At 36.3% G+C, this 16,789-nt stretch overlaps 1 protein-coding gene across 8 annotated transcripts; it reads left to right on the top strand.

Moving 5' to 3' along the window:
* Positions 1 to 9,935: 9,935 nt before the first annotated feature.
* Positions 9,936 to 16,580, top strand: LOC110033030 (probable methyltransferase PMT17). Of its 8 annotated transcripts, none has more exons than XM_020736867.1 (7): positions 9,936 to 10,291; positions 10,399 to 10,481; positions 11,056 to 11,782; positions 11,875 to 12,085; positions 12,346 to 12,643; positions 12,713 to 13,180; positions 16,044 to 16,580. In XM_020736867.1, the coding sequence occupies exons 3-7, from the start codon at positions 11,063 to 11,065 to the stop codon at positions 16,267 to 16,269; spliced, it is 1,923 nt and encodes a 640-aa protein (XP_020592526.1). In that variant the 5' UTR covers positions 9,936 to 10,291; positions 10,399 to 10,481; positions 11,056 to 11,062; the 3' UTR covers positions 16,270 to 16,580. The 8 variants fall into 8 exon arrangements, with proteins under 8 accessions (XP_020592526.1, XP_020592524.1, XP_020592529.1 ...); XM_020736865.1 differs by having other exon boundaries at positions 9,936 to 10,286; positions 10,369 to 10,481; XM_020736870.1 differs by having other exon boundaries at positions 9,936 to 10,286; positions 10,369 to 10,481; positions 11,073 to 11,782.
* The last annotated feature ends 209 nt before the right edge of the window (positions 16,581 to 16,789 follow it).

Here is a 16,789-nt window from a genome sequence, read left to right on the forward strand (position 1 = left end):
TTATAATTTCTTGACAAGGAGAAGGAAGCTTTCTTATATATTGAATATCACAATTAAACCCTACTTTATATCATTAGTTATTTATTAGTTATTAAAATTATCTATTTATTTCAATTGCCTATTAGTGACAGATAAGCAAATTGAACGTCGTTGTTGTGATTAAAGTCTTGCTTTTCTAAAAGTCTTAGTCCGTGATTCTAAAACACTCCCTGTGGGATCAATATCTAGGACTCCATTAGAGCTCAATATTATATGAGCGATACGTATACTTGCATTGACAAATTCAACTTTAACATTATTGAATATTATAATTATACAACTTAATCAAATCAGACACATCTATAAAGTCACGATCAAGTCTTTGGACACTGTTGCTGGAAAATTAAATCTTCTAGTAGCGTCATCAAATTCTTGTATTTGTCGATTACAAAAAGAAGTCGGTCACTTTCTAAAAGGAGTCAGGAGACCAACCTAAGGGGTCATAGGGCTTAGGGTATGTGAGAGAGTGTAGTGTGTGTGAGTTAGCCCCATCAAAACCAGATCACCCAGGGTTAGTCCTAAGGTATGATCATCTTATGGGGGACTCCCCTTGAGCTCCTTCATATTGACCCTACCTACTAAGTGCTAGAGGTTATGACCAATATGTGGAACTTCAAGTTGAGCAAAGAAAATTTTAGAATTTCTAATTGTGAGGGTTCCTTTTCTAGTCCTCTAGGAATAGTCAATAGGAAAGTCCTATGGCTAGACCTTAGGCTACTAAAGAGGAAAAACTAGACCTCAACCAAAAAATGAGGTCAACACACACGTGGTGTGGTGCACGGTGACATATGAGAATGTCAAAGAACATGCACAAAGTATCATACCCAAAGGAAGCACAAATACTCGGTATGAACATATGAGGGCATATGCTCATAAGTGCACAACAAGGTGCCAGTGTGAATGTATTAATGCCAACAATTTGAAAAGCATGCAATGAATGCAACATACTACATGAAATGGTCAATCGAGCTGATCAGGCTGGCGGCGGCTAATCGACTGAGTTGACAGGAAGTGTTCTAGAGATGATTTCACTTCTCTAACACAGAACATACAAGCTTGCTAGAAGGAAAATAAAAAGGTTTATAGAATCTTACCTTTGTGATAATTTTATTCATGTTCCTTTTGCTTGTCCGAACAATCGACATCTGAACCATGCATTAGTGTACCTCACGAGACATGCAGGGAACGAGAGAGAGTAAGAGTAAATGCAGGAGTTAGAAAAGTACCTAAAATAAAATATCATAATATATGAAGAAATGATAGAAACTTACCTTCGTGAAAGGGGTTGCCTGAGCTTCTATATATTGTGACGCAATTACCGCCTGCCAGTGAAAAGGAGCTTCAATGAGGCTTCCATTTGAAAAGAAATGAATGCTGGCGAGGTTACCGGTGGTTCGAGTCAACGACTGCAAGGGAAGGAGGTGGCAAGCTCATCGGTAGCTCTGGTTGTTCTCCTTCTATCTTCCTCCATGGTTCCAGGTAAGAACAGTGTCGAAGGAGAAGAAAGATAGAAGTTTTGAGTCTCCACACACCACAATCTTGTCGTTACTTTTAAAGCTAATTGGTGCTCCAGCTGGAGTGGAACTAAGCAGAGAGAGAATAAAATGGGATTTTTGGGTTGTTGTAGGCGGTAAAATGAGGGCTCACCAGTAGGCCCCTTCTTTTAGCAAGAGGAGGCTAGTGAGAGCATCTCCGATAGCAGAGAGGAGAGGGAGCTTGGCCAGGTAAGGCAGCTAGTGAAATCGAGAAAGGTGTCACAATTTTTGTGAGAGAACTGGGTTTAATTAATTTATTTATTTTTAATAATTAATTTTTAGTTTAAGTGTCAATTTATGCATTATCTATATGTGCACAAAACCACAACATTGTGGGCATCCTTCATAGACAAATCAGTGTTCCAAAACAGCTCATTGACAATTAAGCCAATTTGGCCCGATTTGCATGTGCCACGTCGAACGAGATCTGTTGGTCCGATTGAAGAAAAACAAAATATTGGTCAGTCATCACCTAAGTGAAAGCCAAAGTCTAGCATGATGAATCTAGTCACACACTCTTGAATACATACTAGAGGGTCTTAAATGGATTTTTTACACCATGGGCATCAACACATGCATCAAAGAAGCTTCCATAATGTTCAAGCAAACATCCTATAAATAATTAGTTTTTTAATTTAATTTACTTATTCTTATTACAGTTTTTACTTTAAAAGAAGAAAGAGAATTGGGAAACTAAATATATGCATTGAAAAATTGACCACACTTATCTCGAGCAAATTAAATGGTTCACATTAGGAGCATACTAAAAGACTACATTGAAACATTCGAGAGATAGTGGCATTACGAATCATTCCATTCGATTGGATCATGGGCCAACTAAAAAAAACTGTATCTGAACAAAGAAAATATTTTGCATCTGATATGAGGGACAATCGTGCATCTTCAATCCCCTCAGCCAATTCGTGGGATCCCTCATAGAGAGAACCAATGATCCCTTCCTAGAACACCTTTTCAACCCTTTATAAAGACCTCTTATCCTAAGTAAAGCTACCTGTCAAACTACAATGACATATTCTCTTTCTAGTGGTCTATGTTCATCCTATGGATAAGAAGTTCTTTAAGGAGGGTTCCTTCAAGAAGGCTTCCTGATGAAAACTAACCAAAGAACTTCCAACTGACCAAAGGACTCTCAGCCTACCAAAATTTTATTATACGACCAAATGTTAACATCATTAGATTATTAATACCTTGCTTTAAATAGTTATGAATGTGAAATGGTGCCAACAACAGTTACAAATATTAAAGGATCCAGAGTAACTTACAAATATGTAAATGTATAATGACATGTTAATCACATGTAACTTTTCTATTTAAACAGTGACAAATATGCAACTTACTAGACATTCTTTGAAAGAGGGAGGGGTGGGGGCAGGGGAGGTAATTTCTTCAAGAAGGGACTATTGGATCTATTATAAGAAAACTTGGGTTATTGGACACCTACTTCTCTCTCTCTCTCTCTCTCTTTCTCTCTCTCTCTTCCCTTACTCTCATCCATCAAATGCTCTATTCCTTAGGCATTACCCATAGAATATTTTGGGATTCAACATCATAAAAGGTGCGGTAAGGTAGATGTATACCTTCGATAAGAAGAGAAATGTCTCACGGAGAATGTACCTACATCTCGGAAACTTCTAACATCGATTTTGTCTGAGAATTTTTGCAACAATGAATTCAGGAACTCCAAGACCAAATAGTGGGATAGAAGGTTGAAAATAATGAAGTTGTGCTTGAAAGGAGATCACAAGCTCTTCTAGAACCAAATCCTCAAACACCTAATCCCCAAGGCTATCAGACAACTTAAAGAGCTAAACATGTTAAAGAATCCCAGTAGTAAGATAGTGGTGGGTCAATTCAAAGAATAAACCACAAGTAAGGTGATTAGAAATTTACCGCCGATTTGAGAATGCATTCTCCCAACAAATTATTGATGCAGAGCCCCCAAAAAGTTCAAGTTTTCATCTTTGTAGCCCTACAAGGGTCCGAGTGATCCAGCCTATCACATTTCTTCCTTTAAGAAGCTATGCGCCTTCTCAAAATTTTCGATTCTTTGAAGTGTACACTATACTACACCACACTGAGAGATTCAACCCTTAGGTGGTTCAATTGACTCCTACTAGGAATTATCTCTTCCTTCGGTGAGTCAGAAAGCTATTTAAGGTGCATTTTGCTAGAGCCCAAAAGCCCCATAAGGACTCAAAAGCTCTTTGACACATCAAACAATGGTTAGATGAGAGCTTCCAGACATATGTCACGCGATTTCAGAAAAAGATGTTGGAACTCCAAAACCTGGAGCTTGTGATAGCAATAGCCGCCTTAGATCAAGGAATGAGTGCCCCATTTAAATACTTCTTAGGTTTACTTGAGCATGATACTTTGGTTGAACTTTTGGAGTTGGTCGATGATCATTTTGTGGCAGAAGAATATGTTAACTCGCCTATTTTAAAAGGCAAAAAAATTGTTCATCGCTTGGAAAAAAAGGGCTTGTGAGATGGCTAGTGAAGGGATAAGGATGGCCCTTGATCCACCTGAAAATTACCTGTTTTAAGTGTACATTTCATGACCATTTTATGTACATTTTTAATGATATTTTTCTTTAAAGGAAGATAATTTGAATGTTTTTATCTTTAGGTATAAAAATAGACTTTTAGCAAAAATGAAACAAAAATGTTGTCATTTGGAGTCAAATTGAGCAAGGAAGAAAATTCTGACCTGACACATTTTGATATGTCTTTCTTATTTTCTATGCTTAATCTTCTTTACATTTATCACATATTTTTGAATGATATTACACTTACAAAAAAGGTTATTTTCATGTCTACCTTGTAGGTATATCAATTTGGAGTGCAGCAGAGCTGAAACGGGGTAAAACAGAGTTGAAATGGAGAGTAATGGGGCAAATCGGTGGAGTCGCATGCAGGGTGGCGCCTAGGCGCCAGTGATGATGAGAAAACGATGCATAAGCTCATGAAACCGTCCATGGGTGGTTTTGGACGGCTTTTGGTGTTTTTGGGATATTCTGGAAGCTTCTGGATGGCACGTCCCATTGAGTGGTTAAATGAATCTAGATACTTGAAAAGGCTCTTGGATGAAGAGATGTGTCTATTGGAGTGAAAGGGTGTGTCTTTTCGATGAAAAGATGTGTCTCTTAGAGAAAAGAGGGGGTTTTCATGCCTCTTTAAATTGAGGGCTAGCGCCTCTCATGAGAAGTAATTAGGAGAGTATTAGGAGGAGTTTTAGAAGGATTTTAGAGAGAGTTTGGTGTGTGTTAATGGAGATGTAGATTTCTCCATTTTCTGGAAAGATTGATGAGGGATTTTGAGAGATATGATTAAGGAAGTATGAGCGGCGCATGGATCAACAGGAGAATTTGTTGGAGAGATTTTTCGTCTTTCTTTCAAAAGGATAAAGCTAAGTATTGTGCTCTTAATTATCTTGTAATTATTGTAAACACTTTCTAGTGGATTTTCTTTAATTTAAATGAAGTTTTCTATTATGTTTTATCCATGCTTTGTAAGTAGTTTTCGTTACTCTTTTCTCTTAATATGAAGTAGTGGCATGTGTAGGAAAATTTGTTTTATGATAGAATTATTTTTATTTTAATGTGATGAGTAATATCTCATTCACTTCATTAATATAACTTAAGTGACAAAAGGTTATGTTAAAATCTGTTGTAAGTGAAACAAAAACTCGGGAGAGCGGTGATCTCACAACTAGAGTGCACTCACATTGTCCAATTAGCTATGGTAGAGTAGTTTACGTGACAATAGTATGGGCGGTAATGCAACTTTTAAGGAAATATAATTCATGATCTGTTTCTATTAGAAGCTTCTAGGTGACAGCTATTAGAAGCTTCCAGTTGACAGATAGTTACATAAAACTAATAGAATACTAAGCATACTTATATGCTCAAAAGAGGGTAGTGATCCCAAGAATATAGTTGTGCAAAATAGATAAAATTGACTCTGTTATGTAACATTGTCAAAAGCTTGATGCAATTTTTTATAAATAAGAAATTTAAGCAATTAATATTGTGATTCTATGCAAGTATATGTATTATTATCAAGTAATAAAAGACTATCTATATAAGTCTCAAATATCGATCCCACGAGGAAGATTTAAATTTGAAATTATAAATTAACTAGAAAATTCACAGAAAGTAAAATGAAATTACTGTCACAAATTTCAAATGTTGAGGTATTATCAAAATTAAATTATTTAACTACTCGCAAAACTGAAATGCAAAGTTTAAACAGTAACTACTAAACTATCAAACTATGTTTATGTGATGAAGATTTCTTATGTAAAAAAAAACATTTTTCCCACTACAATGAGATTTTGGTAAAATAAGATGAGATAAATGGTTTTAATATGTATTGTGTCAAATAGGAACAGTTTTAATTCTCTATCCTGATACAGTGTTATAGAAAATCATTGACTAATCCTAGGTTTAGTCCCTAAATTCGTGGCTAGGCTAGGAGGATATTGGCTCTCACTCCAGAACTCCCACTTCCCTTCTCCTGAAGGCTAACGCTCGCTTTAGTTCTTAAACACTATGGATTTTATTTTGTCACCCGAAAATCTCCAATTCTACACCCAACAATGTATATTTCCTTATTTATTTGCACTTAATTTGATGAACGAAATTCTCTTTCATGGAATTAAATATGATCCTCACTCTGTTGTAGAACTCATACTCCATTTCTCGGATCATATGTTTTACAACAAATTCTAACAATTCAATTGACCAGATCGAAAAGTAAATTAAGTTTGGAGTTGAAAAATCATCACAATTTATTTTATATTTTAACATTGACACATCCATATTATCTCTTCATTTCACTATATCTTAGAGTAGGGAGAAAGATAAAGGAAACTACTCAGACTTCATGAGAAAGATACAAAAAAACACAAATTTCATATATAAAAAAAAAGTTCATACAATACTAAAAAAACAAACAAAACTTATCTGAAACTCTTTCTCAAAGAAAATCCCTTATAGCCTTTCCTACGAAATATAGGAAGAAGAAATCTCTCACTTTTCTCCTTCTCCAACACGTTAGAGAAAGATTCACACTTAATCCCAACACAAAAACTCTAAATTCTTAAAGAAAAATCAATAATAGAATCTAAAATGGTGGTGGAATGAAGATGGAAAAGTGAATGGTATGTAAGAGAATGAATTGAGCCGAGGAATGACGAAAAAGGAGCCAATTTTCTGATCAATTTCGGCCCCAAATAGAGCCTAGAGTCGGTTCTCCAATAGGTGCATCCAAAAACTCTTCAAAAAGTATTCAAATTCACCAAATCTTCTAGAAACAGGGTCTGAATCGACACTGGTGTCGTCGGCGCTAGTATTCTGCAATTTAATTCGCTGCTCTCTGTCAAACGGTGTCGTCTGCGCTGAACAAATTTTCCAAATTTTCATCTTCTCCATTTTAACTTAAAATTTCATCTTTTTTTGCTTCATTTTTGTTTCAAGTCCTAAAATTCAACAATTTGCAAGAAAAAAATAAAAATATCTTCCATTAAAGTACAATATCACCAAAAATGAGTATAAAATATGGGTCTAAAAATGCATATATTTTTTGTGTATCAAGTAGGTAGACATATGTTCCTTTTTGGCACTTAATTTATTACATAATTCTATCAATCTTTTACTGTTTATGTCATTATCTTCATTTTACTTTGACAATAAATTTGATGCATGTTTAGTAATTTAGATTTGCTTAGAAATTCTCTTATTTCATAAATGTGATAGTATTTTCATGGGCTCTTAATTTATTTTACAAACTGATCACTTGTATTGTTAAAATTTGTTGAGAAACTTACAGACCCTAAATGCTAAGATTTCTCCAACTAGTAAGTATCACATTTCACTTTGGAAAGAGTAGTGGTGATCGTCCGAAGGGAAGTGAAATTAAATAGGGAGATAAGATTTGATGAGCATAGAATTGATGTTTCTAGGGTGACAAACTAGATTCTTTTGTCAATTTGGTCTAGAGATTGGAACTAGGGGTCCTTGGTAGGTCCTACAGAGAGGGCACAGTTGGTAATCTAGAAGGGAGACACTAGAACCTACCCAACACTACTATGCATGCCAACACCAACTTTACATTAGCCAATGTCCTGTATGCTTGGAAGAGGTAAAGAATAAGCATGCTCCTATTTGTCACTACTACATTAAAATTTATGCATTTCATTCCTTTACATTTTCTATGTCGTTGCACTTGAGAATGGTAGTTTTTATATCTCAAAATTCTCCAAACCAATTTATCCAGATAAGTTATCTTTAGAATTAATATTTGCATTTAGGAATAATTGCTTTCCTTACATTTAATATTTACATTTAGGAGTAGTTGCTAGATAAACTATCATCTTAATCGACCTTCCAAACTAAGACCTGATAGTAATAGATTAGAACTTATCCTAAGACATTTCTTACCTCGCTTCTCTATGGGATCGATACTGGGGTCTTTAAAGAAAATCATATATTACTTGAAATGATATGTATATTTGCGTAGTACCCCTAGTAAGTACCTCTAGTGTGTAATTTATTTTTTTAATTTTATAACATTTCAATTTTGCACACTAGCCATTAAATATAAATTTGGGTCAAGCTTTTTTGTCCATCTTTTGGAAACTAAATTGTTGTGTAATTGCGGGTCGGGCTAAGAGGCTGACCAAAATTTACAAAGACAGAGGAACATGCCCACTCAACTGAGAGTTTAAATTTTTAAGTTCGTGGAGCATATTAAAGACAATGAGTACTTTAAGAAGGCTCTATCAATGAGAATTGAAGTTTTCCTTCGAAACACCAACAAATTCTATATGTATCAAAAGGACTATCGTCACGACATAGAGGAGTTCAGGCACCTCTAAAGCTTGATCGAAAAACTGATTCAGTTCATAAAGCTCAAAGAGGTTGTGGCCCTTAGAGCACAAACCCAACAACAAGGGAAAGAACCTGCAGAATATGACCAGATGAGCCCATTCAAGCAAACACTATTCACATTGTAGGGATAGTGCCAGCTATACTGGGTGGAGATTCGGTCTGAAGAGCTGATCGTAAGAGGCTCCGATCAGGGGAATACTGTGTTATTGCTTCCACCTCAAAACGAAAGCCCCAACCCCCAATCATCTTTATTCATGTGTATTTTCCATCTGCAGGGAATTCATAAATCGACGTTAGATTGTAGTATCTTGGTTGATACGATGATGATTGATAACTACCAGATTGGTAGTGTCTTAGTCATTATGATGATGATTAATAACTACCAGATTGGTAGTATCATGGTTGATACAAACAGTTCAGGGAACATACTGTTTGTATCAAATAAAATGCATGTATAAGCCAATCTCTGGTTGCACTGACTGGCCCACTGTATGGAATTTCTAGTGAGTGAAAAGAGGCCCTTGGTAAAATTGGGTTGTCAGGCACCTGGGGAGAAGGTGATGCTTTTGGTGGTTGATGCGTAACCAATGTACAACATGATCTTTAGTCGCCCACAGGTAAATAATTTGATAATAGTGGTAGCCACTTACCATGTGACGAAGAAAATATAACTGTTTTTGAAAATCTAGAGCAATCTCGGATGTGCTACCTCCAGTCGATTGGTAATGTAAAACAAGAAACATTAAACATTCAACACCAATGAGAGAGGGGTCTCGAAATCGATGAAGCAACAATTGAGCTCCTCGCTGCGTTCAACGAACCAGATAATGTTTTTCGAATTAGTGAAAGTTTTGATGCAAGGTAGAATGACGTTGATCCGGACTCTCTGGGAGCATCAGGATGTCTTCGCTTGGTCAGCCACTAAGATGTCGGGCATCCCAATAGACGTAGCATGCCACTGCCTCAACGTCAATCTACTCGCCAGACCAATAAAGTAGGTTATTAGAACGTCAACCACAATTTTGATTGTGTCGATTCGCAAGGAGGTGCAAAAGCTCAAGAAAGCGAGCTTCAAACAATTATGAATATCTAACTTCAAACAATTATGAATTTGAAATGATGTCAATGGTGATTATGAATTTTAAAGGATCCTAGTCGGTTACAAATATGTAAAAGAGTAATGATACATTAATCACTTGTAACTTTCCTATTTAAACAAATATATAACCTACTAGACATTCCTTACAATAGGCCATTATTTTAAAAATGGACCATTGAATCTATTCCAAGAAAATTTAGATTATTTGGCGTGCCACTTTCTCTCTCTTTTCTTCCTGCACATGACATTTTAGGATTCAACACAGAAAAATAGCGAGCTTAAAATACGTGGTTGGTCCATCACCTAGGGATCCAATACCACCATCTTTAACATTGGACCAAATCCTGACCTCACGGACGACCATAGAAGCAGCAACCAAAATAAAAACGGCGTAAACAGAAGGCAAAGCCAGAAAAGCCAATACGGAGCAGAGGGACCCCGCAATCCTTCTTCCCAGTGACCTCATAAACACCGCAGAGCTAGAATCTCTCATCCATGGATCCCTCTCCTTGAAATAATTAGCTTCGTAATAATCATTCCAACAGCTTTGACAAAAGAATAAGAAGACGAGGAAGAAGACAGGGAAGACGACGTGCAGAAGCGTACTATAGTATAGAAATAAGAGAAAACGGAGAGACAAGACTTTTTCTCCTTATTAAATTGGGGGCCAAATCTGACTTCTCTGACTCTGCACCATTGGGTTTGGTTAATTATATTTATGGTTTCCCATGTTTTCTTCCTCTGTGTTTTTATTTTTTTTTTATGGCGCCGTTGTTGGGCAGATCAATATGATAGCTTTTTGTTAAAGACAGATCAGGGTGAGATCTATTTCGTAGGTAGGGGGCGGTGAATTAGAGTCTTCGTCTTCGTCTTCTCCCCTTCGTTTGGCTTGAAGGTGAGTTTTCAAAACCTTAGCTTGCGGGGGAGTAACCAAATTATGAGATCTTCGGCTTCAAGGCTTCAAGCCTTCAAGGCATTAATTTGTTGTTTCCTGCTTTCTAGCTTTCTTGTTTGATATTTATGACAACGCTTCGTGGACTTGTCCTTTCGCTTCTTCTCAGTCCATCATGAATTATTGCTGTGTATTTAGTAAAGCAATAAAGTGCTTTATCAATTAATGCTTCAATCTTCTACTCCCTTTGTAGTTCCAGATCCATTCCATGTCTGCAAGTTTTGAAGGAGCTCTCCTTATTCTTATAGGGAAAATACCAAGTTTCCTAATTTACTTATTGTATTAAAAACCCTCTTATCTCAGATCTTGTTATATTAATTGCACCAATGAATTCAGGTGATTTTTAACATTAATGAACGCGCTTTCATTATTACTGTCAAGAAGCCCTTTTTTTCATGGAAACCCAAAGCTTGCTTTCCCGCCTCTGATCATCTGCCATTTTCGCAGTCTCTGCTGTTCAAAATCTCGTTTTGATCTACTAGTTCTGTGATTCTGAATCGTTTCTTCTTTCAAATAGAAGTTGTATGTTTGCAGGTGTAATGGCCAAGGAATACTCCGGATCTCCCAAGATCCATCAGTCGGAACCAAAGAGGCAGCGGTTTACTTGGATTCTAGGAGTGAGCGGCCTCTGCGTTATCTTTTATCTTCTCGGCGCATGGCAGAACTCAGCCGTGCTTAAACCCACGATTTCTGATGTCTCCAAAGTCGGATGCGACGATTCCGGCCACGCTGCCTTGTCGGTAAATGCCCGCCATGGCGAGCAAACCTTCTCACCATCTAATGTCAAACTGGATTTCGAAGCTCACCACCAGCTTGAAATCAAGGATACTTCGCCTGTGATGGAAAAGTTTCCTTCTTGTTCCATGAACTTCAGTGAATACACTCCTTGCCAGGAAGCAAGCAGAGGAAGGAGATTCTCTCGCGCAATGCTGGTTTACAGAGAGCGCCATTGCCCAACAAACGATGAGCTTATTCGATGCTTGATTCCAGCTCCTCCAGGGTATCGGACACCATTCAAATGGCCGCAAAGCAGAGACTTTGCTTGGTACCACAATATTCCTCACAAGGAGCTGAGCATTGAGAAGGCAGTTCAGAACTGGATTCAGGTTGAGGGAGACCGTTTCCGATTTCCTGGTGGTGGCACAATGTTTCCTCGAGGTGCAGATGCTTATATTGATGATATCAATGAGCTCATTCCATTAACTGATGGGAGCATTAGAACTGCCATTGATACTGGTTGTGGAGTAAGTTTGTAAAGCTCTGACCTTTTTGAGTTGTGAGGAGATTCCATGTGAATGGATTTATGAATTTCTGCTTTTGTTCTGAATTTTTGTAGGTTGCAAGTTTGGGGGCTTATCTCCTTAAGAGGGACATCTTAGCAATGTCATTTGCTCCGAGGGATACACACGAGGCACAGGTGCAGTTTGCATTGGAACGGGGAGTTCCAGCCATGATAGGCGTCATGGCATCGATGAGAATTCCATATCCTGCAAGATCTTTCGATATGGCTCACTGTTCTCGCTGCTTGATTCCTTGGAAAGCTCATGGTGGGTAAATCTGTTGCTTTATATGGAAAAATTAGTTAGTATTCTATAGATGATGCTAGAGCAAAAGTTTCTGAGGTTACTGTTTAACTTAAACAAATTGTTCGGAGTGAAGCTTGACACCATGTGCAACACTCTGTACAATTGAATAGATAATTAAGATTCTTACAGCCGGCCCTTCATAGTTAATATACGGCTAATTATGATGATGAATAAAGTTATGCGAAGAGATTATGCATTTTTTTTTTTTTTTTTTGCTACAGATGGTCTTTATCTAATTGAGGTTGATAGAGTTCTGCGGCCTGGAGGATACTGGATTCTTTCAGGTCCTCCAATCCATTGGAAGAAATACTACAAAGGCTGGGAGAGAACTCAAGAAGATCTGAAGCAAGAGCAGGATGCAATTGAGGAGGTTGCGAAGCGTATTTGCTGGAAGAAGGTGATTGAAAAGGAAGATCTTGCCGTTTGGCAGAAACCCATTAACCATAATGAATGCATCAAGTCAAGAGAGATCTATAAAACACCCCACATTTGCAAGAATGATAATGCTGATATTGCCTGGTAAGAAAAATATTGCTTATTCATCTTATGTGTATTTCAAATTAACATAATAATTGCTTTCGTCAACAGGTACAAGAAAATGGAGACATGCATATCTCCGTTGCCTGAAGTTAGCAATGATGATGATGTTGCAGGTGGAGTGCTTCAGAAGTGGCCAGAAAGGGCATTTGCTGTGCCCCCAAGGATAAGCAGGGAAACTATCCCTGGTATCACCCCGAAGAAATTTGAGGAAGACAACAAACTGTGGAAGGAGAGAGTGACATACTACAAGAAAATTATCCCAACTCTAAGCCATGGACGATATCGAAATGTGATGGACATGAATGCTAACCTTGGAGGCTTTGCTGCAGCAATGGACAAGTTCCAAGTTTGGGTGATGAATGTCATTCCTGTGAATTCTGATCACGATACGCTCGGTGTAATCTATGAACGAGGTTTTATTGGTACATATCATGATTGGTGTGAGGCATTTTCGACATATCCGAGAACTTATGATTTCATTCATGCTGACAGTGTCTTCAGCATATATCAAGACAGGTATGCCACAAATTACAAATTACTTCTTATCCCCCTTTTTAATTGTATTTGCAGCATTGGTAAATATAAATTTCTTCTCATTTTGCAATGTTATGGTATCGTTCATCTTGAACATGGAGATGAAAAGCATGATCACCAACTCCTATAAAAGTACTTGATGCTTTAGACTTTTATAGATGGTAGTAAATTTTTTATCATTCTCATTGAATCTAAAATTCATTTTCAAATGGTACAAGCAAAGAAAAAGCTAACCAAGATAATTTTAGTGATATTCCCTTTGTTGAATATCTATTAGTGCACTTGTTACATTTGCAGCATGAAGGCAACCTTTAGTAGCTTAAAGATAAGGGATTATTAAAAAAGTTCATGGAACAAAGCAACGATGTGATGGAAAAATAAAATATCTATTTAGAGGCTACTTTTGCCTTCATTTATGTTTCTAATAAACCATGTATCAATAGAAAAAATAGAGTTGGATTATAATATAATTGTTATGAGGAGAGTGTTTGGTAATCTTATTCAGCAAATCTTGATGCCTATTTAAGATGAATACAAAGGAACTAAATAAAGGTGAAAATAAAAATAAATTAGAAGGGGGGAGGGGGTTCTAAAATTATATTTTCCAAAATAGTTATTCTCCTATTATGACTTATTCCTACCTTTTAGTCTTCTTGCAAGCATCATATGCTAAATTCCCTTTTATTCACCTTACCTATGCATGAAAATGAGTAAAAAGCCTACATTTTCATGCGTAGGTAAGGTGGGATGTATGTAAAAATTGAAGTTAAGGTGTTAGATATGTAAATTCATTGGAATTGACTGGTATGTATGTATATGTATGTCTATATATATATATATATATTATTTCTAAAATAAATAATTAAAATATAAAAGCTTTGATAAATATATCGACGCGTATTATAAATTTAAAACTTAAGGAGTATCAGTTTTGTTAGATTTTTGTATGAAAAAGGAGAAATTATGTCAACATTTATGATATCATAAATATCTTAATTTATAATTATAGCCTTGGTTATAGGAAAACCGAACTCTTTCAAGGGAGTCATGTCATACGTCATTGCACAAGAAGAAAGTTCTTAACCTTATATTCAGCTTTAACAATGGATCCGACTACAATAGCTTGCTTCTTATTTTTCAAAGTAATTATATTAGCTCCCTTAAAATATAAAACCTAGAAATTGACTTTTCATCACCAATAGATCCAACACATACTGCAACTAGAAATATTTTAATATTTGTGTCCAATATTAAAGTACATAGCAATCCTTGGTATCTTTTTAATGTATCTAAGAATGTGAAGAATGACACTTCAATGCTTTTGTGCTTGAGTATTGCAAATGTTGTCTTAAAATTCCCAAGTAGTCAGATGAGCTCCCTTTGAGCAATATTTACCCAGTGTTTGGTCTATATATATTGCCTCATTCAGTTCATCATACAGAAGGGTGTTATTAGTGTCCATTTGTAGCATTCATCCTTGATTTATGGCCATTGCGATACGAATTTAGAGTAAGGTGATCTTTCTTACTAGCAAGGAAGTATCAAGATAATCTATCCAATGGTAAATTATTTGGCAATCAACAATGGTGCCATCAAGCCAAAATTTATTGTAAAAACTTATTGGCAAGCAATCATCATCATCACCTCAAAGGGGCTGCCAATTTTAATTTATGTTGACTATCAAAACATTCAGCTTACCATCCATAACCTATTTTAATAGAGGTGTTGTTATGAGTATAGGGATAAATTGTGGAAGTTCATGAAAGAGTGAATAGGATGACAAGGAATATACCTTTTATCATCCGGTAGCACGATAGAACAATGTAGATCTAAATATTAGAAGTATGCTTAACAGAAATAACTAGAATGCAAGTGTTGCAAAGAGTTGTTGTTAGGGCCTCATTGAGCACAACTTTAGAGATAGTGAGAAGTTGTAAGGGGAAGAGTAACCAATTATGTAGTAATCAAGGTGTTTCGGACAGAAACACATATCCTCATGAAAAGGTAAATGTTCATATATAGATATTCAATAAGAGCATCTTGATATTTATACCTTTTTTTTTGGTTCAGGAGTTCCAAGAAAATGGAATAAGTGGCATGAGTAGAAAGTTTATCTTTTGGGTGAAAGACATGAACAAGGCAAAGGCAAATAAATATCCAATGAAATTAAATAGAAGGAGGTACGTTAGAAACAAGAGTGGTGATGGGTGATTCGTTGTTGAGAAGCATAAAGAGGATACAGTTAATACAAAAAATCCTCAGTTAGGGCCACATATCTCCAAAACTGGTTGGTGACATTCTGTGATACTTGTGAACCTTGAAAAAAAATTGAACTTTTTCACTGAATGTAGATGCCTCTTTATAGGCATTCAAGATAAATATTAAATAAGGGGAGAATAATAAATATGATTAAAGAAGAATGAAAGCAAGTTTCCCAGCCTATTCATTCTCCAATCTTAAACTTTTCCCAATTTTGATTTTCTTAACATGCATCATATGCTAACAATATAAGAGAATAAAAAAATCATATCCTAACAATAATAAAACCTGAATATTCTCAAATAAGTTGCTGGCGGCATCCAAAATATGATGTCAGAACAAAGCACCTATCCTCTCACATTATACTTCACGTTGTGACTGCTAAGATATCTTCTTATAAAGCCCATCATAGATGGTTTTGATTTATGTAATCTTATTGTTTCCACATCTAGAGAGATAATTTGGCCTGCACAACATAGTGGAGGCATTTAAAATCATTTTCAAGTCTCCAAGAATGCAATTAATATAAATGAATTCGGTTTAGGAAAATGCACGAAAGCATTAATCTCTCCTTACAAAATTGCAGGTGTGATATAACTTACATTCTCCTGGAGATGGACAGAATACTGAGGCCAGAGGGCACGGTAGTGTTCAGAGACACTGTGGAGACATTGGTGAAGGTGCAGGCTATCACGAAGGGGATGAGGTGGAATAGTAAGATCATGGATCACGAAAGCGGTCCCTTCAATCCTGAGAAGATCCTGCTTGCTGTCAAGAGCTACTGGACTGGTGAACCTTCTAAAGATCACTAACTCCAAACCTTCAACTTATACTTCCTCAAGTTTTACTCTCACTTCCTTCAGGATTAGAGAATTTACATTCTACCTTATCAATCTGTGTAGGTATTGTAATGCTATTTCTGCTTGTTCCCATTCAAGCTTCTTACTTTTTTATTATTTTTCATTTTTGGGCTTTTGTTGCTTTTAACTGAAGATTTTATGATTCTTTAGAAACCCTGAAAGCAGAAGGGTCGCTTGTAAACAGAAGGAAATGTTAGCATGTGAGAGGGTGGTGGTTAATTGCTTTGTGGCTGTGGAAAAGTAATAATTTTGGAGGTTGTTGATTTGCTTTTCCTGTAGGAACTTTAGGAGATCTGAGTGCTTTATGTACTGTGAAAATTCAAACTGGTTAGATTCAGACTTGAAATTATATGTGTATTACTTGTCCATCCAAGCATCTGAGTATGAAACGAAGTTGAGGACCAATTGGTTTTTTTTGGGAAAATTGAGTGCTTTATGAAATAAATATAGGATCTGTGAGTGGGCCAAAAAG

The sequence above is a fragment of the Phalaenopsis equestris genome, unplaced genomic scaffold (assembly GCF_001263595.1).
Source record: "Phalaenopsis equestris unplaced genomic scaffold, ASM126359v1 Scaffold001081, whole genome shotgun sequence".
Taxonomy (NCBI): Eukaryota; Viridiplantae; Streptophyta; class Magnoliopsida; order Asparagales; family Orchidaceae; genus Phalaenopsis; species Phalaenopsis equestris.

Bases quoted from the DNA above. Each gene is read 5' to 3' on its own strand.
- LOC110033030 (XM_020736867.1), top strand. From the start codon at position 11,063: ATGTTTGCAGGTGTAATGGCCAAGGAATACTCCGGATCTCCCAAGATC. The intron at 12,644-12,712 runs GTAAGAAAAATA...TTTCGTCAACAG, and splicing joins GATAATGCTGATATTGCCTG to GTACAAGAAAATGGAGACAT. The intron at 13,181-16,043 runs GTATGCCACAAA...ACAAAATTGCAG, and splicing joins TTCAGCATATATCAAGACAG to GTGTGATATAACTTACATTC.